The sequence below is a fragment of the Paramormyrops kingsleyae genome, chromosome 4 (assembly GCF_048594095.1).
Source record: "Paramormyrops kingsleyae isolate MSU_618 chromosome 4, PKINGS_0.4, whole genome shotgun sequence".
NCBI lineage: Eukaryota > Metazoa > Chordata > Actinopteri > Osteoglossiformes > Mormyridae > Paramormyrops > Paramormyrops kingsleyae.
In genome coordinates, this window is record NC_132800.1 from 22133886 (window position 1) to 22156996 (window position 23111).

Here is a 23111-nt window from a genome sequence, read left to right on the forward strand (position 1 = left end):
AGCCATTCTCAAGGGCTGCTGCCTCCGTTAAGGAGACAGTAACCGAGTTTCTCGTTAATGTATGATTTTATACCCCTGTCTGCTTCAGCGGAGCCTGGCAAACGGCGCCCGGACTTCCTTCCGAGGGCTTGTTGGCTTCCTGGGAACTAAGCAGTACATAAACCCAATTAGCACGTGCCGGAGCAGACGTGCCTTCGTTGTTTTCCCCGTTTCACTTGCGTTCTTGTCTCTGTTCCACGGTGGGCGTAAGATGAAGCGCAGCAGAACCGGCAGGGCTAATTAAACGAGGCCTTCCGTGCCGCTTTCCCTCCTGGCGCGATATCGCCCCGGCTGCCTGACGAACAAGGACGTTTAAGGCCCGTTATGGTGCTGCTGTCGCAGGGGTAGGGGGGAGGGGGGCGCTTGGTGTGTTGGCTGGCTCGTGCTCGTCGGCCCCATCGCCACCGTGCTGGCAGAGTCTTGGGACCCCGAGCTCGTAGACCTTGGTGTAAGAAACCCTGTTTTTAATAAAATCGAAACTCGTGCCCTTAATGGTCCATGCAGCCATAGCAACATCACAGCATGGGTCTCCAGGGGCATTTAGGTTTTACCCAATTCTACAGCCACATGCTTAACTGAACCGCTTTAGTATAACCCCGTTTTGAGGGTACAACAGCAATTACCCTTGTGGGAATTCCTGACCACCGGGCTCATCTGTTTCTTGTCCCCAAGCATTTTTGGCATGGTGACATTATGTATCTTAGGTAACGTATTTGCCATGGACTTTGGACTTTGCAAGACTCCCTGTGCAAACACAGCCTCTGTCTGGTCTGGTATTGATAGCAGAGCACATAATAGCCTATTAAAAGCATCCGTGTCTCTCAGGATGGTTTCCAGGGTAAATGTAAATCCTCCGGCGGGTTTATTCAGTATTTTTGTCTTGCTCTCGCCTGACAGTGCTGGCTGTTGGCTTGGTAACAATGCCGGCGTTTCTTCATCTAGGATGGGCACTGCCATGCTCTGTTGTCGTGGCACCCTCTGTATCCATGGAACACAAGGGATGCGGGCAGCCTATCGCCATCGTCGCCGTCATCGTCGGCGTCGCCGGTACCCATCACCGGGCAGGATCGCGACCTCAACTGGTTCAGAGAGCCCTGCTGGTTTGGGCGATGATTCGCAGACGGACTGACACCTCATACAGGGGGTCTCTGTGCCTTGTATCCTATGGTGCTTGAGCTCCAGGCTCCCCTTTACCTTTACCTGTATAAGCAGCTGGATGGTCAAACTGGGGTCATGGGAAAGGAATGTGACAATTCTGAAGGGAGAGGGGTTAAAAAAAAAAGTGCAGTTGGACCCCCAGACCTCGAGGTGGCGCCGTCTGGGTGATCTTCAGAATGGTGTCTGAGCCCAATTGCAGCATACAGTGCTGTTTTGTGCCATCACTTACTCAGATTGAGTACTTAACCTTCTAGAAACCTGTAGGTCAATTCATGTGTCACTACAGACTGTTAGTTGGGAGCACCTGGATAAGAAAAACATATTATTACTATCAAATCACGTCCCACAGATTTATGCAGGCATCAAAAAGTGGCTTTTGATATTTGGATGGCCAGTCTCTGCGTTGCTTCCCTACATATGTGATGGTGTCTGTTTAGTTCCCATATAAAGTCCTAATGGATTTCTTTCCCTTCCGGCCGTGTTCTCAGTTCCATCGAAACCTCTCGTTACCCAGAAGTCTCCACCACGACGTGCGGCCGCCGGGGGTTGCTTGGAAACCGCCGTCGCTGGCTTTCTCGAGGACTCGAAGTCTCAGTTGTTGTCACAGTGGGATCGCAAAGTCGGCCGGGCGTGGGAGGAAGCCAGGCTGCTCGTCGGGCGTCGCTTATGGATCCCAGCGCCCCCCCCCCGCTGCCCCGGCGGCCTCCACCCCCGCCGTACGTGCCTCTGTCGGCGTCCCGATCATTTCAAGGTCTTTCGGGCCTTTTGTTAAATCTTGCTAAAGCCTTCGGGCGGAGGGAGTTTTGAGCGTCTTTTTTTTGCGGGAGTAGGCTTGTGACAAGAAGCACTGCGACGGCAGGAGCGGCCCAGCAGGGGGCGCTCCGCCACGTGCCGCCACATCCCTTTGGGCTTTGCGGTCGCCGATCCGCCTTTCCCACCCGCTTTTCTGCACGTTTGCACGGATGCACCTTGTGATCACCACCATTTACTGTCACGAGTCGTGTTTGCAGCGTCTTCCTGGATACCGGCTAAAAACTGCTGCCACACGCAGCCTGCGATTTACTCATCTGCCCGCGACTGCCGGTGCGGCGAAGGCCCGCAGGGATATTGCAGCCGCTCCCACGGGAAGGAGATGTTCTGCAAGGCACGCCGGTCCATCGCAGGCACACTTGCACACGCCGTTGCACACTCTAAGCAAATTGGAGGCCCTGATTCACTGGACTGTGGGAGGAAACTGGATTGGCTGGAAGAAACCCATGCGGGCCATGGGGGGGGGGGGGGCAGGAATCAAATCCCCAGCCCTGGAGGTGTCATATGTGTATCTCAGGGGAAAAATAGCCTCTGTTTTCCTTTTTGCTTTCGCGTTGAACTAATTAATAAATTTCCAGATGTGTCTGGATCACCAGGTGAGGTCGTGGTGCCTGGATAGGGCTCTCAGTGGATGGCGAAGGGCATGGGGGCCTTCTGCGGGGGAAAGGGGGGGGGGTCAGTGATTAAAGAACAGAAGTTGAAAAACATGGGGAAGGAGAAACATCCTTCCACATGCCTGGCAACAGTCACTGTACCATGTGGGTCCTTAGTGCATCCGCTGGGGGGGGGGGCTGTGCCCAGCTCCCTGCTGGAGGTACAGGGATCTCTTCCTCCATCCCATTGTCTGTGGGTCCAGAGCCCAGCTGCTAAATCCATCTAAAGGCCCGGCTCTTCCTGCTCTCCTCCCTGCCTGGGGCCTATTGGCCTACGGCCCGCTGCCCCTGAGTGGCGGGAGAGAGCGGTGGCGTGTGACGGGTGGGGCCCCCGGATCAGAATGGGGGGGGGGGGGCGGTAAGACGCTGCAGGAAACCGCAGGGGTGCCGTGCGAAGTGCACTGTGTTCATGGAAAGGAGATGTTTCAAAAGTCGGTCGAGGAGGCCGCAATTAAAAGATTAAGCATTAGATAGAATGAGGAGGGAAGAATGGATGCAGAAATACTGTGTGTGTGTGTGTGTGTGTAAACTTGTACATAAGGCGTGTTCGTATCAGAGTGTCTTATGTGTGAAGATGTCTGCCTACATGGTAAAATAACAGTCTGATATTCATCTCGCTGAGCTGACATTTATCTTCTGCGTTCTGGCTCTCCGCCGCCTCACGTTCCCTTTCACTCCGTCTGATTGCTTTGTGAGTTTGGCCTTGCAACCCTTACTCTCGAAACAGTGGGGGGGGGGGGGGGGGCGTTCTCTCGGTGAACACGTGCTGTGAGCATTCGAATTCTCACTAGTATTTAAGGTTTGAGAAGTTGGAGTAGTTTGGTGGATAGTTACTGGTGAGGTGTGTCTGCATACAGCTCTCTCTACATGTATGTGCTGTTTGTTAGATGAAGGTTTAGGGTTTTGTGTGTAAGTGGGTTTCAGAGGGTTTGGCCTTGCTAAGCTGTGGTGCTCCTTGGACGAAACGGCAGGGTTGTATGTGTTTGTTCTCTGGGTCTATAATCAACAGCGCTTCCTAGCGCTTTGTTATCCGGTGAAACGGGAAGAGGGGATGTGACGCTTTTCCACCCTCCACGTACACCGTGGTGCACAGCAGCTCCGCTTGGTTCACCTAAGGAGAGCAGTAATTTGTCTCTCTATTAATTTCTATATTAATGTTCAACTTAATCAGGAATAAGGGCCCATTTCCCGGTCTGGATGACAAAGACCAGATCCATCCATTCATTCATCCATCTTCCAGGTGTTTACCCCAGTAAGGGGTGTGGGGGTGGGGGTTTTGGACTCTGTCCATGGGGTATGAGGAAGGGGTACACCCTGGACGGGATGCCAGCCCATGGCAATGCACAAAGACAGGATATGTACATTTTTTTAACCCAGCCCTGTTTTGTGTACATTGTATAAATCTTTATGCCCCCCCCCCCCCATCCTTTCCCACCTCCTTGAATATTGTGACCAGGGCTTTGTATCCGAGACGGGATGGCGTTCTGAGGCGCTCACATGGTTTTTACATTTCCTCGCCGGTCAGGAGGGTTAGGTAAACAGTATCTGTTTACCCGTCTGAGAGCTGGCAAAAAAAAAGGGAGAAAGTGTAATAAACACCAGCATGCTTTCGTGGGCCTGGTCCTACACCAGCTACCTTGTTTTGGTAGCTGGTTTTACGAGGGCAGCAGACCTTGAGCACTTTGGCCCTGTCGGTTCTGCCATGTCTGAGATCTGTCGAATGTTCCCGGCTTGGACCTGAAGGTGTCCTGTTAGAGCCGTCCGCATATCCTCCGGAGTGTGTTCTGGCGGCCCTGTGACCTCTGGCTTGCACTGCGGACACACGGCCCCCCCGCAGTCACCGTGGTGCTCTGGTGTTAACTGCCGACCGCAGTTTGGCCCCAGGTCGGGTATTGAGATCTTTCCTGCCTTACGGTAATAAAAATGAATAAGGTTGCTTTTGCAAAGGTCTAAAATGTCGACGCAGTACTGAGCGCGGGGGAGATGTAGAGTGCAGTTCTGATTTCACATTCTTCTTTTTTTATTACTTTTGATGCTGAGATTAGAAGCTCAGTTGTCCACAGACTGGCCTGCACTACAGACAGTGTTGTTATTAATCTAATGCACAAATAAAGAGTTTGTCCCATTGTGAGCACGAGTTTTGTCCTCCAGGTTTGCGTGTGGTTTCTGGTCACCTGACGTCTGCAGGCGCTGGTTTTCTGTGTTTTTGTTGGCCTTTGTGTGGTTTGTCAGAAAGTTTTTTTTTTTTTTTTTTTTTTGTTTTTTTAAGTTCAGGAGTTTGGCGTGTGACCCTAGGAGCCTGACCCACCTCACCCTGAAATAAACTCCTCGAAATAAACCTTTTCCATTTCACGGTCTGGGTCAGAGCGGCAGGATCGTGTAGCACGCTCGGTGCAGGCTGGGCGGGGCTGCTGACATGCTCTGGGGCCTCATGGACAAGGGCTGCGCCGGTACTGGGCTGGTTTCTGGCCCGTTGGGATTACTCTGCCACGATGGGAACCAGTGGAGCACGGTGACTGTGAGGAGAATAATGGCCACTTCTGGCTCACTGAGACGGTCCTCCTCAGATGCTGTGTCCTGGATGGTGGCTGAATTGTCATGGGCGAGAGGAAAGGATGCTAGACACGACTAGCTTCAGCTTCAGCTTACCTCTCGTCATCAACAAATAGTCAACGGTCCAGTTTCACTCTGTTTTCTCATAATTCCTCACTTGATACATGTTTTCTGGAATTGGTGTAAGTCAGTGTTTCTCAAACTGGTCCCTGGGGACTGCTCCATGTTATTGCTCCCTCCCAGCTCTCAGGAGACTGGGTGGGGGGGGGGTCCCTGAGGACTGGTTTGAGAAACGCTGGTGTAATTAGTAATTGACAGTCCTGACCAAAAATTAGAAATTGAACCGTTTGTGGCTGTCGCCTTTGGATTTTTGGGCGTTTCCCTCAGTTCGTTATGACAGGAATGCGGCACGACAGGATTGGAAAATCGTCCGCGAGTCCTCAAACCGCACGTTTGCCTTAACCTGATTTGCATTGTGGAAGCCGCATAATCAACAGCTCTGCCGAGCCTAATTAAGTGCTCAGCTGGTTTGCAGAGCAGCACCGCTCCTGCATTTCTCTGGGTGTGGAGTGTCCAAGGTGCATCTCAGCGACGTGATTGGCTGCCGTCGGTACCCTTGTACAGTTGTTATGGGAGAATCGCATCATATGAAAATGACTCGAATGCACTGAATTAAGGATTGATGTTTAATTTCTGATCTGAAATTTTGGTGGACAGTAATACCACAGACACACTCGCCCAGAAAAATTAGCATGTCCATGATGAACGCCATGACCTGCACACATACATTACCTGCCCGCTGGATTGACTCGCTGTTTATCTGACTTTCAGAATGTCACATTCCGTCCCCTCATAGCCCCAATGTGCGTCGTCGAGGGAACACCTACAAAGATCCACTAGAGGTCCAATTTTGGCACTTTGCTGTTCTACTGCACTGCTTTGGTTTCAGAGAGTCCACAAAGTCAATGCTCGTAAACACCTCCGGCTACTCGGAAAATCGGGAATTTCCACTGAGACCAGAGGAGGACAAACTATTCCTGCAGCCAATTCATAGGACTAGTAATAAAAAGCCACAGATGTGACGGTTATTTTTGTTGGAAGAGTTCATTCCTTTGTTCCGCTGGGGCAGCAGCAAAACCTTATATGTTATAATAATATACTTTTTGGACAGTAACATTTAGCATGCATAGCGAAATTAGCATTTCCATCATAATCCACCAAGATAATTCTGTTTTATCTGCCCATTTGGGGCAGATAAACCCAAAATCTATAATTTTGGATTTGGTGAAAATGGATGGTCTGGGTCTTTCCCACGCGGACTGACAACAGCCCGAATCCTGACGATAAAAGTCTTCCTGTGCTGTACTGTAGAGGTAATGTCTCAGGCATGCATCTGTTTGTCACCCCGGCTGTTTTATTTCATGATTTCTCAGTGGTTACTTAATTTTGAGCCATTCACCATTCTTCACATTTTGGAATGATTCGTGACGATTAATTTAATGACGTTGAATTAATCTCCGGGCCGGTGATGTTTCACACCAGATTACAGTCTCCTTGCCCGTGGAAGCTCACAGGGTGGAATCTCACTTGTTCTAAAAATGCTTCTCTCAGACTCCAGGTTTTTCTGCGGGTGGGTGGGTGGGGGTAAAGATGACCACTAGGGGGCGCTGTTAGGACAGGATTTGCAATAGAGGGTAGGCTCTGCCAGGAAAGAGCAGAGGAGGACCGCAGACAGCATAGACCTCCTTATTGTTGAGGAGAGGTTGTGGCACAGTGGAAAGAGGTGCCCTGTCCTTCCTGGTGCTAATAAGCTTGTAAAATGTGTTTGGATGGAGGGGTCAGTTGTCAATGTATCTTGTGACAGCATGTCTCCCGTCTAACATGGAGGCCGACGACTTCAAGCTTGTACTTTACAGCCGGTCCCGCAAGGCTGTGTGTAGTGCAGTCCAAACACTCCCAAAAAAATACATGCAGTCAAAATGTACCTGGTAACAGCAGAAAGCCTGAATCTGAGTCTGGCCTAGCCAGAGGAGAGCCGGTAACGTCACGTGAACGTGAGGTCGACCACGCCCTGGTCCTGAGGCTGATGAATAGCCTCGTTTTCAGTCTGTTCGGCTCAGATATTTTAAAGAACTGGCAGCTTTTTCCCCAGATAACACGGCACCGGACATGTGGCAGTGGTGCCTTGTTTGAGCTTTGCGGTGTGTGTGCTACATCAAGCAGGGTTAGGGTTAGTCAGGTCTGTGTTGCTGCCTTGTCGGTGTTTCTCCAACACAGACCTCTCATTTTAGCAGTTGCTAAAATGACCCCCCGCCCTCGACGCGCTTCCCCAGAATCCGTACAAGTATTGCTCAGTCCGGCAGTGGGGTACCGCACATCAGACAGCATGGTGTATGCTGCAGTCTTTGTGTATTTTGTGTGTCTGGGAATTTTGTGAGTTTTCTTTCTTTCTTTTGGAGGAAAAATGAATGAAGTGAGGAGTAGGTACATGTTTAGCTTTTCACCATGCCTGCCGTTGTGTATCCGAGTGGCACTGTTACTGTGTGGTTCTCCAGTGCTTTTTGGCACTCATGGGAGTTTTTATGAAAAATTATTGGCTCAGAGTGATAACCAATCAGATTGTAGCAGAGGTGGGTCCAAGCAACTAGAGAAGGCGGGACCAAGACATCTGATTAGTTGGTCCCACCTCCTCTAGTTGCTTGGACCCACCTCTGCTACAATCTGATTGGTTATCACTCTGAACCAATAATTTTTCATTCTGCCCTCAGAACATTTTTTGTGTAAGCAAAACTCCCATGCCAGGTCTGGATATGGTTGCACCCAGACAGTAGGAGGCGTAGTGCCTAATGAACTGTACGTAATTATCACTAAAGGGTCATCATTTCTGAGCCTGGGTGGCAGATAAACCTCCCTCTAGGGCACCAGTAAGTAAAATTGCTTCTGTAAATATCGCAAGCTGGTACTGCAATGCGTGGGTCGATATTATTCGCTGTTTGTAAGTGAATAAATAATGCAGGAACGCGTTTACGATAAACTGCGCCACAGCGCAGTGACAGAGGGCTCCCAGGGGAACGACCGCCGAAGGCGCTGAGCTCTCGCGCAGGCGACTATGGACGGGAAGCGCGTGCATCGCTGCCGCTCGCGTGGGACTGCAGCGGGGGCACCGTGCATCAGGGGAAGCTGCCGGACTACTGGACCTTAGACGTCCCTGGACTGGTGATAATTGGGGTATGTCCCGAAGGGGAAGGGCCCTTCAACCCAATCTGGAAGAGTCTGAATCGGTGTGGTACTGAACCATCAATAGCAGTAATAATAAAAGTAATAACAATTATTTTATTATCATAATTATTAATGTTCTTTTTGGGCTTGTGTCCCCTACCTTGTCCCTGTGCTCCCTGGAATACATTCAGGCTCCTGCCAACCAGTACTGAATAAGCATTCATGGTAGATATAATAATAATAATAATAATAATAATAATAATAATAATTAATATAATAATAATGTTCCAGCTGCTAAATCTAGTACAGTGGATAAAAATAATCCAAAAAAAAAAACATGATGACCCCCGCAGCTGCAACAGTAATTCGTCTGATGTGTTTTGCACAGCGACCCCCCCACACACAGAGCCCAGCCTTTGTACCCTGACCGTTCTGCTTAACCTGCACAGCACCTGCTTATTTAACGGGACCTGGGCACCTTATCCGGCGTGAACGGCTCCAGTCTGTTTCGCGTCGCTTATTATAGCCGCGCCCCCACAGGCTGCTCGGGATTAAAACCCCAGAGGGGGGGGGCGTCGTTGGCATCGGCCCGCATTCTCTGTTCTCGTGGCGACCCGGCCCTCTTGCAGCGGCGCTGACCGGTACGCTGCGGGTGGTGACGCGCACACGGGGTTCGCGCACTCAAGCGGTGTTAGCACGCGGAGCTCGCGCGCTCACGCGGGGCTAGCGCGTCGCTGACCGGTGCCACGCCTCGTATCGCCGCGAGACGAGCCCCCGCAGGGCGGAAACGCTAAGCTGCGCTTCACTCTCCACCTGCTCCATCCCCGGGTACCGGTTTTAATCAGCGACTTTAATAGCTTTTATGCATATGAACTGAGGGACTCTCTCTATCTGTCAGAGCTGCCGTTTTCACGCTCCGTCTTCCTCCCCCCCCCCATTTTTTTCGTAGGGATATCGATACTAGCCCTGCCTGCCGTCGCAGAGATAAGGCGCGTTTGAAAATGAAAACGGCCCCAAAATCCCTTCTAATAAAAGGGGTAGATTTTTAAATGCACTTTGTTTCTTAGTTACTGGTCCTCATGCTGCCCTTTATAGCAACATAGGCAGTTTAAACACCCAAAGCAAAAGGACGGCCAGGTTAATCTCGCCTGGACATTACGGCAGACACTGGTTACCCCTGGCCCCGCCCACTGTTTGGCTCTACGATCTGATTGGTCTCTGGTGGTCCTCTACTTGTAACCTGTGGGTGATGTGGACTTCCTTACATCTGTTTTGCTCTGGCTCACAGTGTCTGGGGTAAGACAATAAATCTGATCAAACATGGCATATGAAATATATATTAAAAAAAAGCGTCATTCCGTTTTTTTTTTTTTTTTGGGTTGGTGGGGGAGGTCACACTGTGATGCTTCCCCGGGTAGCGGGGGGGCAGATCCTGTGTGCGAAGGTGTCAGAAACGGTCATTTCCACGGTGTGTGGTGCGGGTGCGCCAGGTGACTCTTATCTCCTTTTTTTTTTGTTCCCAAATAGCCGCGCTCTGGCATTTGCGGCCCCTTGTGTTTGTGGGTTAGCGGAGTCCTATCCAAAAACGTTGCATGTGGGGGGGGTCGTGTATGTCTGCGGGGGTGTGGCATTCTTTGAGTTGCAGCTCATGGTACAGGGTGCCTTCCATAATGAGTCCGTCCGTCTTAGTCACATGTTGGCTGTAGAAACAGTCAGAATGTTTACAAACGATATAGTTATCTGCAATGTCACATTTGTTTTATAGCAGCAAGCTTTTACCAAAAAGTAACATTGCTAAATACTATTAATTTTAAAATGTTTTATTCCATTCAATAGTCATAAATTCAGTCCAGATCTTAATGGAACATAGATCTTTTTGATGAATTATTTTAAATTTTCCTGTAATTGCTGTATGTTCTCTAGAATAGTTAAAATTTTGTTATCAGAAGGTGCAATGAAAAGGCTAGTTTAATGCAATCCATCTTTTTTTTTTTAAAGCACCCCTGATGAGCATTTTCTGATGTTAGACGCCCATAAGCTTCGTATTAAAGGAAATTCTGCTTCCAACGGTCTTATTTTGGCACGACAAGATGTTATTTTGCAACATGTCAGGCTGATTGCTCAGGAGCTGAGTGAGGCTGCTATTACCCAGCTTCCCTATCAGGAGCTCCTTTCTGTACACAAAGGAAAAGTGATTAATGAGTGAAGGCTTTCTGTGGCATCACTACTCAGAAAAAGCACGGCTAAGTGTGGCAGCTCTGTCTGAATGTGATCCTGGAGAGCGAGAGAAAATCACTATATTTCTGTATGGCTGACGTGTCCGGAAATGATGAGCAGTGGTGTGGAAGCCTGGTGTAGAAATTTAAACAGCGACCAGAGCATTTTCTGGAGTGCTGCCGCACTAGGACATGCCTGGGTTTAGGCATGTTTAACTGGAATTGTTTAGGTGAGGGTCGGGGTGTTCGGAAGGCTGGAGAGTGGCTCTCAGCTTCATCACCATCCTGCATAATGCGATGGAGTCTTGACCTTGAGCTCTTGGTGTCATGACCTCTGGGCAGTCGTGGGACCTGGGTTTCAGGGCGGGGTCACGACACACTGCCATGGTGGAGACCCTCTCTGTCAGTTCTCTCTAGCTTAAAACTGATCGTTTCCCGGTGCTTTGCATTTTATTGACTCCCAGCCAATCGGTGGGACTCTCGCCCTCGTAGCAGTGCTGGGCATGACTGTGCTGCCACTGGAGTCGCATTAGAGCTGTGCTTTTATCGCCTGCCATATTCATGTGTTTAAGACGTATCCAGGTCAAAGACTCTAAAAGACGGTCTGTCTGTCATTAGGCAAAGGGCTGACCTCCCCTGCAGAAAACTGTCGGACTGCATAAGGGATGGGCTGGTCTGTAAACTCTTGCATTTCTGGTGGCCGCCTATTACTCTTCAGTCCAGTTGAGTCTGGTTCATGCTGTTGCAGAACAAGACTGCTAGAATGCAAGTGAAATGCTTTTGGGTTGCGGCAAGATTAACTGACCTGGTTTACAGCTTAATAAATAGTGAGATGGAAAGACCCAATCTGAACACATATGAATGACCCTTGAGATGGGATGGACGTCGTACCAGTGGCATTACTGCCCCGCCCCCCAATTTTCTGGCGATGTGACTGAGGTCGTCCATGTAAAATTGAGATCGTAGCTTGTCTGTCACGGCAGCAGATTGCAGGTAGTGCCGCAGGAGAGTAGAGCACGGCAGGATCTGGGAGTTAATGCGCTCGTTTGAACAATAGCAGGAGCTCGTGTCAGTAATCCCCCTGCGTGATTGGGTTGCCTCGAAAAAATGGCAGATTAAGCGATGTGTATCGGTAATGTGTGAATCCTTGCAGATGTGTATCAGTAACAAATATGTCTCTGTACTTCTCTTCCTGGCCAGCTGGTGGCAGTGTATGAGGAACAGGACCCCCACCATGGAGGCGATGGGACCAGCACTAGTTCCACTGGCACCCAGAGCCCCGACCCCTATCAGGCGGCCAGCGAGATAGAGGTCACCTCATCTGTCCTCCGAACAAGTAAGTCCTGTCACGTTGACTAATCGGTTGATTGTCCTAGCCGCTTCCCTTGTGGTTTCCTTGTTTCTCTGAGTTGCCTAGCAACCTGATGACTCATTTTGGAGACACGCCATCACCTTATGCCAGTTTGCTGTACACCTAAGCAATTTGCCGCTCCTCCAAGCCTCCTGCTCTGTTCTGCCAGCACACCCAAGCCTGTCCTTTAGCGCCGCGTCTTCAGAAAGCTTATTCCGTCTGAAAGCAGCCAATTTAGAAAACCCAGATGAGACCAACCAACGGGCAAATGGAACCACATAGTTTGACCTAGCAGGCGTGCACCCCCCCAACCCCAACCCACCATCAGGTGTAAGGATATCAGTGGTCAGTGCCAGTGATGGAGAACGAGAGCGGGGGCGAGGATAACATAAACATTAACTCACATATTTACCCTGGTGAATTCAGTGGGAAAGCGTAAGAGAGAAACCGCAAGCTTTCCAATGAGACATGATGGTATCATTCACCTTTCACTTGAAATGCATTTCTGAAAGAGAGCTTTCTGAGGCTCGTGTTGATACACTGTGATCTTAGAGGCTCCTCTCCTCAAATAAACAAACATACGATGGCTTTTAAGGAGCAATAAGGGATAATAAAGCTTTCAGTTACTCTGGGGGCCGGTGTTTTAAAAAGCTTATCGTCCCTAATGTCATGCGTGCTGTTTGATATAAATACTGGTGTGTTGGTTACCAGGGGAGAGCTGTCCTTCCCTCTGTCTTTCAGAGGTCCTTCTCCAGGGCGCGAGTGGGCATTTAAACACCAGAACAAAATTTGTATTATTTTCCCATATTTACATTTGAGTTGTTGTGATTTTAGCCTGCTAATTGACCATTCTGGGAGCACTGAGGGAAATAAATATCTTAAGTGTCATATTACTGAGGCAGGACTTGAGGCTTTGTGACTGGATGTGTCATCCATCCATCCATCCATTTTCTGTAATCACTTTGGCATGGAGTTTGATCCTTCTCATTTTAAGTTTCAACTCTTGCATCCATCCATCCATCCATCCAGCCACCCGACTTTCTGTAATCACTTTGGCAGGGAGTTTTATCCTTTTCGTTTTAAACGTTTTATCTTTTGTTCCTCGTTTTCCCAGTTTCGACTCGACGACATGTCAAGTCGAAACTCGTGAAAGATAATTGGCCCTCTGTCAACAGGAAATATACAGGAATTTTCTATTTATTTATGTGGCACACTTTTATCCAATGTAACATACAAGCGAGGACCAAAGAGCGGCGTCAGAGCAGTTGGCGTTAAAGGCCCAACGTTATTAATATACTGAATATTATACTATATTCAGGGGCCCCTGTAAAGTGCTGGGCCCCCTAAATCTGTACCCACGCCCTTACTGCGCCCCTGTCCCGGGCACGCGGCACCGAGGTGAGTCCCGCTCACAGCAGACGCCAGCCGTCATGACGGGACGCAGCCAGGCGCCCCTCGGTCTGGCAGAGCGCGGATGGATATTTATTATTTACTATTTATTTCCCCGGCGGCTGGCCTCATTCGGGGCGGCATGTTCCGAACACAAAGCGGGATGCTTCTCACATCCTGTCGGCAGGGAGACGCTGGTAACTGTCACGGCTCTGTCTGGCATGGTGCCTCTGGCAAGTCAGACCCAAAACTGCATCCCTCCCAGCTCTGGGCAGCAGAAATAACCCAGAATTCCACCAGCAAACTTGTTTAATTGTATATAACAGCAAACCGCCAAAGTCACTTTTGAAAAAAGGCTAGCTAAGAGAACCTGTGAAATCTCAGACATGCGTGCGTTCACATTTGCAGCCGTGTTCATTCTAGGGATTCTGGGGGCCCCATGCAAACAACTGCATGGGCCCCTCCAACTCCCCCCTCCCCCAGCGTGGTCAAATTTATTACCTTTTACTGTGAAGTGAGAATTTAATAAACACAAGATCTTTATTTTCGCTTTCGTTGTAAAACTGAATACCCAAAGAAAGCAGATTTGTCATTGCAATGTGCTATGTAATTGGCCGCCCTCGAGGGCCCCCTCCCAGCTCGGGGGCCCCCCTCCCAGCTCGGGGTTCCAGGTCATTGCCTGCCCTGCCTGTCCTGTCGCTGCACCTCTGCTTAGGACAGCAGGAGGACCTGCTGTGGATTTCGAGTGCATCAGTTCCTTCATTCATCCGTTCTCTTAATATGATTCCGCGGCCAAAGTGCTCTTTTCTGTTTTTGTAACCCATTTTCTGGGCCGAAGTGCTCCAGGAGTGTTTTGGCTGCAGACTGTAGTGTCGGTCACATCCGATGGTCTGCTTGCGGTCACTTTAGTAGCAGAGCAAACCAAAGGTCGTGAAAACTGTCGTTCTCTCTCTCCTGGTGTCCCTCACTGACTGGAGGCTTCTGCGTAAACAGACGCCCCCTATTTCCCACTTAAGTAAAATGTTTCATCTGCTCTCGGTATCCCATGACGCACCAGCGCTCGTCGCCCTCTTTCCCTCCCTTCTGCGCTCCCATAGTGAGCCTCCTCCCTGTGTGAATGGAAACCTCATGGCTGACTGCAGCGTTTATATGTTGCTCAATGAAGAAAAAGGGCTAAGAGCCGCCAGGCCCTCGGGCCCCCAGGGGCTGCAGCATTACTGCCGCTTCCCAGCCTGCATGTGGGGGGAAGGGGGGGGGGGGCTGCCTGACCCTGCACCCCCACGCTCCCACAGCAGAGATGACAGCGGGAGCTGACAGACCACCACTCTCCCACGGATCTTTCGCAAGAGTGCTGGGCCGCGGGGTCGACACGTCACCGCTTCCAAGAGGGATTATGAACTGACATGGACACGATTCCGGCCGCGTCAGTGTGAAGCCAGGAGCTCCTCCGCCGCAGACGGACACCCCCACAGCTGGGTGCCATTTCCCCCGTGGCATCTATGGCCCAAATGCTTGTATAACCACTAGCAAGTATAACAAGTCTCAGTCTCCACATATCCCATCCTGCTCTCCTATGAGAAGTGACGCACGAAGCGATAGCACAGAGTCGGCAAATTATCCCACGGCCCCTTGGAGCAGTTGGGGTTAAGGGCCATGCTCCAGTGCCCAGTTATAAAGTGACTATGGGATTTGAACCAGCAACCTTCTGATGGGCACAGGATCCGAACCTGCGGAGCCGCACATACTGCCGCATATAAACCACCGAAAGGTAAACAAGCCTCGTCCTTTGTACTTTTCATGCTCCGGGACTCCTAAAGCCTGCCGTACCTTCCTGTACATGCCTGTGTGGGAGGAGCAGCCAGGAGGTGCAGCCAGGAGGTGCAGCCAGGAGGAGCAGGGGGCTCATTGGGCTTTTGTGCGCTGTGCCCACTGCAAGGAGCAGCTGAACGTGACTCTCGGCCTTCCCCGCCGAAATGACCCTTTATCGCGCACGCGCCCCCCCCCCCCCCTGGGGGAGTGTTTGACGTACTCGGGGTGCACCTGAACGACCTTCCGTGGCCAATAAAACGCTTCCCTTTCCTCCCCGAGGTCGCTTCCCTTTTCCCGCAGCACATGCTTCCTTTACCGTATCCCTAGAGGAGACCCCTTTCTCCCTGGAGTGCACTTCCTCCTGTTCTCCTGCTCCTCTGGGACACCCCCACCCCTCCACTATTGTTTGTCCTCTGTGTGCGTGACTCAATCTGCCGGGCCCCACGAGCCTGTCCGCATTTGCATTTTACATCTCCGTGTTCTTACCGCTGAGCACATGTAGTCATCAGCTTTGTTTCTAAAGTCCCCCCCCCCGCCACCCCCCCATCCCACAGCCTCTTTCAGTCATTCTGGGATCAGCTGTTTTTTTTTTTTTTTGGCTAAAACCATGTGTTATACTTTCAGATAAAAATAGTGCAGCTTTGAGAAGCCAAGTTGCCTCCCATTTAGGATTGAGCTTGATTGCTGTCGCCAACCCCCCCCCCCCTCCCCCCCCTTTCCTGAACCTCATGGCCCTGCAGAATTTATACTAAGTATCAAAATCCTGTTGTTTCATCTTCAGCAAAGCACATGGTCTGAACCCAGTATTTAAAAAGGCTAATTGTTCTTCTGAGATTATTCTGATGCTTCCAAGATTCTGGTCATTTAGACAGCGTTCTTAAAAAAAAGACACTCAGCGTGGGCAGTTACTCGCCTAATGTTCCAGAACATTCTCCCCAAGTCCTTTGTCGGCCATTGAAAGAGATTTATTGAAGCTTCTGGTCCTTTCTTGCAATAAACATGAGCAATCACAGATAGTCAGGAGTCTGCGGGTCTTCAGAATGTCTCCACCCACAAAGACCATGGACTCTGTCCTATGGCTTAGACACCAGGCAAAGCCAGCGGGTCTCGTAACTCAATCTAACCACGGTGTGTAGAGGTGACTCTCTGAAGCCTGAATGTCCGAGGCCTGACCAGATCTTTAACGTGCAGCTCTGCGGCCAAAATATTTCCCTCACGCACGCAATGAGAGGCCATTTCCAGACTCATCATACGAAACAACAAAGAGAATAAGTGCAGCTGGTTCCCCTCAGTTGCCTGGCATTTTACACCCCGCAGACTTACTCTGTATCTGCTCAACTAGAGGTCAGCTTACACAAGATCCATCCCTAATTACTCATGAGGATATTTAAGTAAATAATTTACACAATACAGCAATACTCTAAAAGAGTTGGTCCTTTGTTGCTCATATCCTCCTTCATGCTTTACTCTGGAAGTTACATGAGACCCACCAGCCTCGAACATCATGTGACTTGTGTGGAGCCCTTTTTTGTGCTCCTAAGACTTGCTACTTGAACACGGAGATCCCTACTTTGTTCTTTGCAAGTTTTTTGCTCTCTAAACATGAGAGATTAGAGCACGTCATGCTTCTGCACTTTTCAGCCGGCTCTGTGGTCGTCGTATTTGTACAGGGAAAAGTTAAATTGTTCTGCGATGATAAACATTATTTAAAATCACGTCGCCGTTCGGCATTAAGATTAAGCACGCACGTTTTAAACACCATTTACCGCACTCCGCCTCGAATGTTTATTTCATTGCCTCTTTGTTTCAGATAGTTACTCAAGACCGACTTCTATCGGCCGTAAACATTTAACACGTAACATATGCTGCGTTGTCATTAGCAAGCACTCAACAGCCATTAAATTATGGGAGCGTTTTATACGAGAGCAGAGACCCGCTCCTATAGCTCAGACTCCATCCTTGGTTAGACCAGTGTCATCTGGCTCTTGTAATCCGCCAGTTTATGGTGCTGGAACATAACCAGTACGTTTTCGCTGGGGTCCACATAGCTGCCTCAGCTGGTCAGGCACTTCTCGTGGGCCCCTGGTGAAACCTCCGTGTCCCGGGCTGTCAGCAGTGAGGAATGGGCCGTGCCCCGGCTCAGCAGGAACAGCGTATCTCTCCTGTAGAATGCGTCGTCTTCTCTGTCGGGGCTACAGGGAACATGCATCTTTTTCGGTAACCTTGTCTGTCTGGTCATGATGAATATGTAGAAATATCGCATGAAAAAATAAAGCCCCTTTCCCTTTCTTCCCCATCACCATGGTGACTCAGCTTGTCCGTTCAATATTTAAACGTTTCGCAATGTCGCTTAATTCTGCAACGGGCTGATCTGTTCCAGAACTCCAATCAGTTCCAGAACCGGTCTGGACATTACATACCCAGCAGTTCTTGTGTTCTGGTGTCGCCTTGTCATGGATCATAGGTCTTCTCAATGAGCTTCTCATTAAAACTGTTCTTGTTAGTCATTTTCACCTGGAATGAAAATGTGATTTCTTTTTCCCAAGGTCTTTGTTCCCAGAAATCCTCATGTCTCACAGTAACATGATCCTGACATGAATGCGTAACACAATAAATTTAGGCCTTGTCCATGCTTGCGCAAGGGTTTTTTACTCCTTCCATGTTGTCCCGGGAGATCATCGCAGATGGGATGAAAATTATAGCGACTCTTTGAACCTTCTCAAAAACGCACAACTGAGCAAGTACTCTTGCGAAGCCGGGAAGCGTATTAAAAACTGCATGATGATGCTGTTGAGTTTTTGTCAACGTTTTTAAGTCTGACATTCGATGTTTAATAAACCTTTTTTAGTGTGTAATGCATAAACACTTCATTCAGTCTGAAAAATCACGTTATTGTGACCTTAGCATGAAAATCAGGTAAGTATGACTGATGACTTTAGCCAACGTTCTGGATTTGGTACTAGTCACGGCCTTGTCTCGTCCTGTACTGTTCCTCTCTAATAATAAACGCATGGTCCCCCAGCACAGAATCCTGGGACTGATCCACGTTATAGATACAGACGCTCCCCGATTACGATGGTCCGTGTTACGATATATTGACTTTACAATGGGTATGATTATTCCATAAATTTCATGCGATTTTGAGCGCTTTATTGTAAAACAGGCTTTGTGTTAATGATTTGGCCCAACTGTACTAATGTAAGTGTTCCGAGCATATTTGTAAAGTAGGCTAGGCTATGATTTTTGTTAGGGTAGGTGTACTGTATTAAAATGCGTTTCTGCCTTATGATATTTTCACCTTTCGACAGGTCTATCGGAACGTAACCTCGCCGTAACCTGGGCAGCATCTGTATTTAGACATGGGTCAGGCATTCGATGTTTTAAAGAGAATTCTGTGCAGCTGAATCGACGCAGGAATGGGTTACTCCAGTGTGGTGCTGGCCCTAAGCTCGTATACTGAATTTAGCTGTGCGTGTGTCACATGTGAGTGTTTCTGGGTCAGCTGACTTGTACCAGATGGGTGTTTCCTGTCTGTTTGATGGCGACTCGGACACCTGTGAGCCACTGACCTTGCCGTGTGTCTAACACCCCCCCCCCCGGACCCCGCCTCCCCCAGACATGCCCCTGCAGGTGCGGCGGAGCAGCGACCCCGCCCTCGCCGTCCTCAGCGCCTCCTTCCGTGACTCCCGGCCTGTGCGGGGCGAGCCATCCCGCCAGCAGCCCGCGCGCTGGTCCACCACGGTCGGCTTCCTCAAGCCGCGCACGTCTCCCGGGGCGGCCGACAGCCTGGACTGCAGGGTAACGACTCCTGGCGTCTCCGTAGTGGTCATGTGATCGATGTTGTACGCATGCAGTGAAACCAGATATCTAATATCAAAAAGAGGGCGTATGGACAATGGAACCAAAACTGCTTAGTGGCTCAACAGTTGTGTCATACAGATGGTTTTATTTTTCCCACAGTCTAGCAATTAAAAACCCATAAGACCTGCACCTATCATATATAACACGTCTTGAAAAGCAGTGTGCTGAATTATATAAGACACTAAATATACACCATGCCAGCGACTGACATGCCTATGTGTTTAAAGCAATGGAGGAATTCTTTGAAGTCGTCTTTTCCTTTGATTTTTTTATTGTTACCTTTAAGAAGGTTCTTCCCCCCCCCCCCCCCTAGTTTTTTTATTCCTCTAGTTCTAGAATCTTCCATGTTATTATTCACGTGTGAAATGACACTAGGCCGGGAAGCTGCTGGCCTTGACTTCTTGCCGGTACGCAAATGAAAAAGGACCCAATTAACCCATCAAAATGGCTACCCCCTGATATCGATGGCAAGCCTTCGGCGCTATGGCAACGACATCATTCCCACCAGTCACTGAGGGGAACATGGCAGCGCTGAGCACTGATTCATTTGCCGATTGCTATATAACTACACAATTGCACATATCATGTTGTTGTTTACACAGTTTGGTTATTTTGTTAGGGGAAGACGATGTTATTTTCAGAATTCTTTATTAATGATACTGGTGACCTCTTAAAGACATGAAGGGAAAAATTGCCCTATTTGACGGCTACTTTATACTTTTATTTTACATTTCATTTCTTTTATTTCTTTCATTCTGTGGGCAGCCTTTATCCAAAAGAATCAGGACTGCGCAGCTGTAGAAATTTGTAGAATGCAAACCCTGTAAAATGGTTCCTTTGCCTCTCTGTTTAAACAGTCATGCCCAAGCAAACCGAGATCTTTAACAGAGCATGTAATAAAATCATGTAGTCCGACTAAAAATATGCTTGCCATCTCTAGAGGAAATACAGAAAGAATTAGTCAGTTCTCTTCCTTTTACAGAGTTGCCCTCAACAAAGCATCGATGTTCTCAGTCCCCTGTTCCCTGATTAATAACCTGGGCTTGTGTATTTTTTGTTACTGCATGACCGATGTTGCTAATGCTGATCTGACTGGATGTAAATTGTCACGCTGTGAGTTCTGGGAGAGTAAGCGCCCCGCGGAATGGAACTACAATGGTGTAACCTGCCTCTCATTTTTGGGTGTTACTGAGTTCAGTCCAAGAACATGTTCCTGTAGGTTTATGGGTGTTTAGCCAGAACGTGGCAGAATGACCCCTCACGGCATAGCGGGCCTTGTTCCCCGAGAACATAAGAGTTATTTTGTGTTGCTGAGTATAATCCCAGCATTCGTCGCAATGTCTGAATGGGGGTAAGGTGGGAGATTGTCATCTCTCTGTGAAACTCCACTGAAGTTCTCCGTCGGTCCTAAAAAATGGAGGGTCACCGGTGTCGTCATGGAGCCGTGTCGTTGGTGGCAGGGCCGTACCCTGGAAACTTACCGCAGCCTGCCCCGGGATGCTGGCTCCTGGGTGCCCCCGAGGGCCTTCCAGAGGGACGACACCCGCTCGTCCGTCAGCACCAGCCAAGCCGTGGTGGACCCCTGGGTGGAGCGCAAGGAGCAGGTAGACCACGCGCCTGCTCTGCATGTACCCGGCGTCTGCAGGGAAACAGTGCCACACTCCAGCCTGTTTTCACTGTGACATGGTACCGAAATGGGGTTTGGAAGGCTAGCATAATATTGGGAAACTTTCAGATTGAAATGGTCCGAAGTAATTGCCTGTTAGCATTGCATGCTAACCACCCCAAATATGGTATATGCTATTTATCTGCCATTAACGAAGTAATCACCATTTTTCTAGCTGCTTCTTCTGAGGAAGGCAGGCTGGTTTGCTGCTCTAGGGCAGTGTTTCCCAGTCCGGTCCTCGGGAACCCACAGCCGATGCGCGTTTTTGCTCCCTCCGTGCTCTCTGTCAGATAGGGAGCAGAAATGTGGACTATCTGGGAAGGAGCAAAAAATGTGGACTGTCTGTAAGTCCCTGACGACCAGATGGAGAAACACTGCTCTAAGTGCAAAATCTGTCCTCAGAAAGTTGAGGACGGAGCCTGAAGCTGCAACTCCCCGATCCACTGCCATCGCTCTCGACACGCTCGGCCACTTCTCTGCACGTCGAGCCAAACAGCCCGCAGAGGCTTTCCTGTGATAGGCCGGCTGCTCGCTGCTAGCGACAAGACTGGAATCCCGGCCCCACGCGGCCCTTAAACAGGCTGCGGCTGGTTATGCCGTAAGGTTTATGGTTATTTTGGGCTCTGTCATGGGGCTGTCTGGTCAGACTAGCTTAGTGTTCTGTAGCTGTGTAGAAGTAGTTACTAATGTTGACCAATATGTCGTTTCCTGTGAAGTCGCCAAGTTTCTTTCTCCAGGGGAACGGTCTGAAATCTTTCTGCTGTAAAGGAAATGGCTCTACTTAAGGCCCTTCATAGTGACTCGGTGTAACTTATCGGAGACGTTTCTGTGGCTATCTAATGTTTACCATTTGTCATGACAGTTATAGGATCCTGTTCTGCTTTAAGTATTTATAATGTAATCATTATGACACTTGAACATTTTTCCCTTCCTGTGTGTTTTACATTATGGAGAATGCATGTAGGTCTCGCAGTGTGTTGGGGTTCAGGGAATGGCCAGGGAATGATGGGAAAGAGGAAGAGGTCACACGTTAGTCTGTGTGCCCGGCAGAGCCATGAGACGTGGGGACTTAGAGGGAAGGAAGGGGTTTATTTACAAAAACTGGGGGCAGAGTAGGACTGAGCTAACATGACACAAATGGAAACAAGGACCTGACTTCACAGATGGGAAAGTTAGAGAAAAAATAAACTCAAAGCCGGGCTGAGCTGGGTGAGTGATCGCTGGGATGAAGATTAGAGAACTTGGGGAGGCTGTCACTCCATATCTGGGTTTCTCGGGTGGAGTGAAACCCCACACTAAAATACTCACATATTGACGTGAATTAGGGACAGGCAGATCTGTTCAGTGGCATTAATTCCAGTCATCTGACACCCCCTTAAAAAATTAATCATGCTAGTCCTCAAACATTGAATATATCCCCCTTTTCATGTATGATAAAAACCAGTACTGGCCCGTAGATGTGTGGAATTCTGGGGAAATGTTCTAGTTCCCGTTTCAATGGCGGAGACTCTTCACCACCTCATCCTTGTGTAGCAAACAGAGGTGACCGGTGTGTTGTCCTTCCCACATTCACTGTCTTTTTGGGTTAAACCGAAAGGGCATTTTCGCCTTCCAGGGGCCCCCAAGACATCAGGGAAATATCCCCCCCTCCACCCCACACACACACACACACACACACACACACACACACACACACACACACACACACAGAGAATGGTGCACGCGTCTGTCTGAAATTCATTCTATTCTACTTCATCCACTTTACCTTGGATTGTGTCCTTTTATTTTACAGCCGTAACATGAAATATTCAACGCGCATCTGTCTTTATTTTCTCCGGGTGACATTTTGTAAATGGCGCTTAAGAGCATCTCATTCAGTCCCCGCGGCCCCTTATTTACTTCCCTGTGAAGTTTGGCGTGGTGAGTCTAAAAATAAGGGCTGGGGGGCTGGAGCGCAGGGTGCGGAACGGGTCATGGCACCGTCCCCGAGGGGCTGGGGATCGGAATAGCCCGTGTTTACGCTCCGCATGCCGAGCCTGACATTTCCCTCAAAGGCCTGCCAGTGGAAGTGTATTTTGGGAGCGGAGCTTGCTTTACCGCGCCTGCAGATTGTGCTGTGATAGTGTGGGGGAGGCATGAATTAGTCCTGTCGTCACGTGGGTTGGGGGGGGGGGGGTTTATTTTCTGATATACATGCCTCTTTTTTTCTATTTCCACAGAACTCCGAGGTCATGTATTATTTTTCATTTCGCTGTGTATTCTGTGCATAATAATTATCCGTGTGTGTCTATGCGCATATCTATGCATGCGTGTGTGTCTATGCGCATATCTATGCATGCGTGTGTGTGTTAAGTAGTTAATGTTAAGTGAGCCACTCCTCTTGTTTT

General features: G+C 49.3%; 1 protein-coding gene across 5 annotated transcripts in view; it reads left to right on the top strand.

The window, feature by feature from the left end:
- LOC111840222 (partitioning defective 3 homolog) overlaps window positions 1-23111 on the top strand; it is a 163369-nt gene that overhangs the window by 47612 nt on the left and 92646 nt on the right. For 3 of the 5 annotated variants that reach the window (XM_072710866.1, XM_072710867.1, XM_072710868.1), the window contains exons 3-5: window positions 11849-11984; window positions 18814-18995; window positions 20519-20662. In XM_072710866.1, coding sequence (XP_072566967.1) covers window positions 11849-11984; window positions 18814-18995; window positions 20519-20662 — 462 coding nt within the window. The remainder of the gene's footprint in view (window positions 1-11848; window positions 11985-18813; window positions 18996-20518; window positions 20663-23111) is intronic. The other 2 variants (XM_072710870.1, XM_072710871.1) reach the window with 1 other exon arrangement.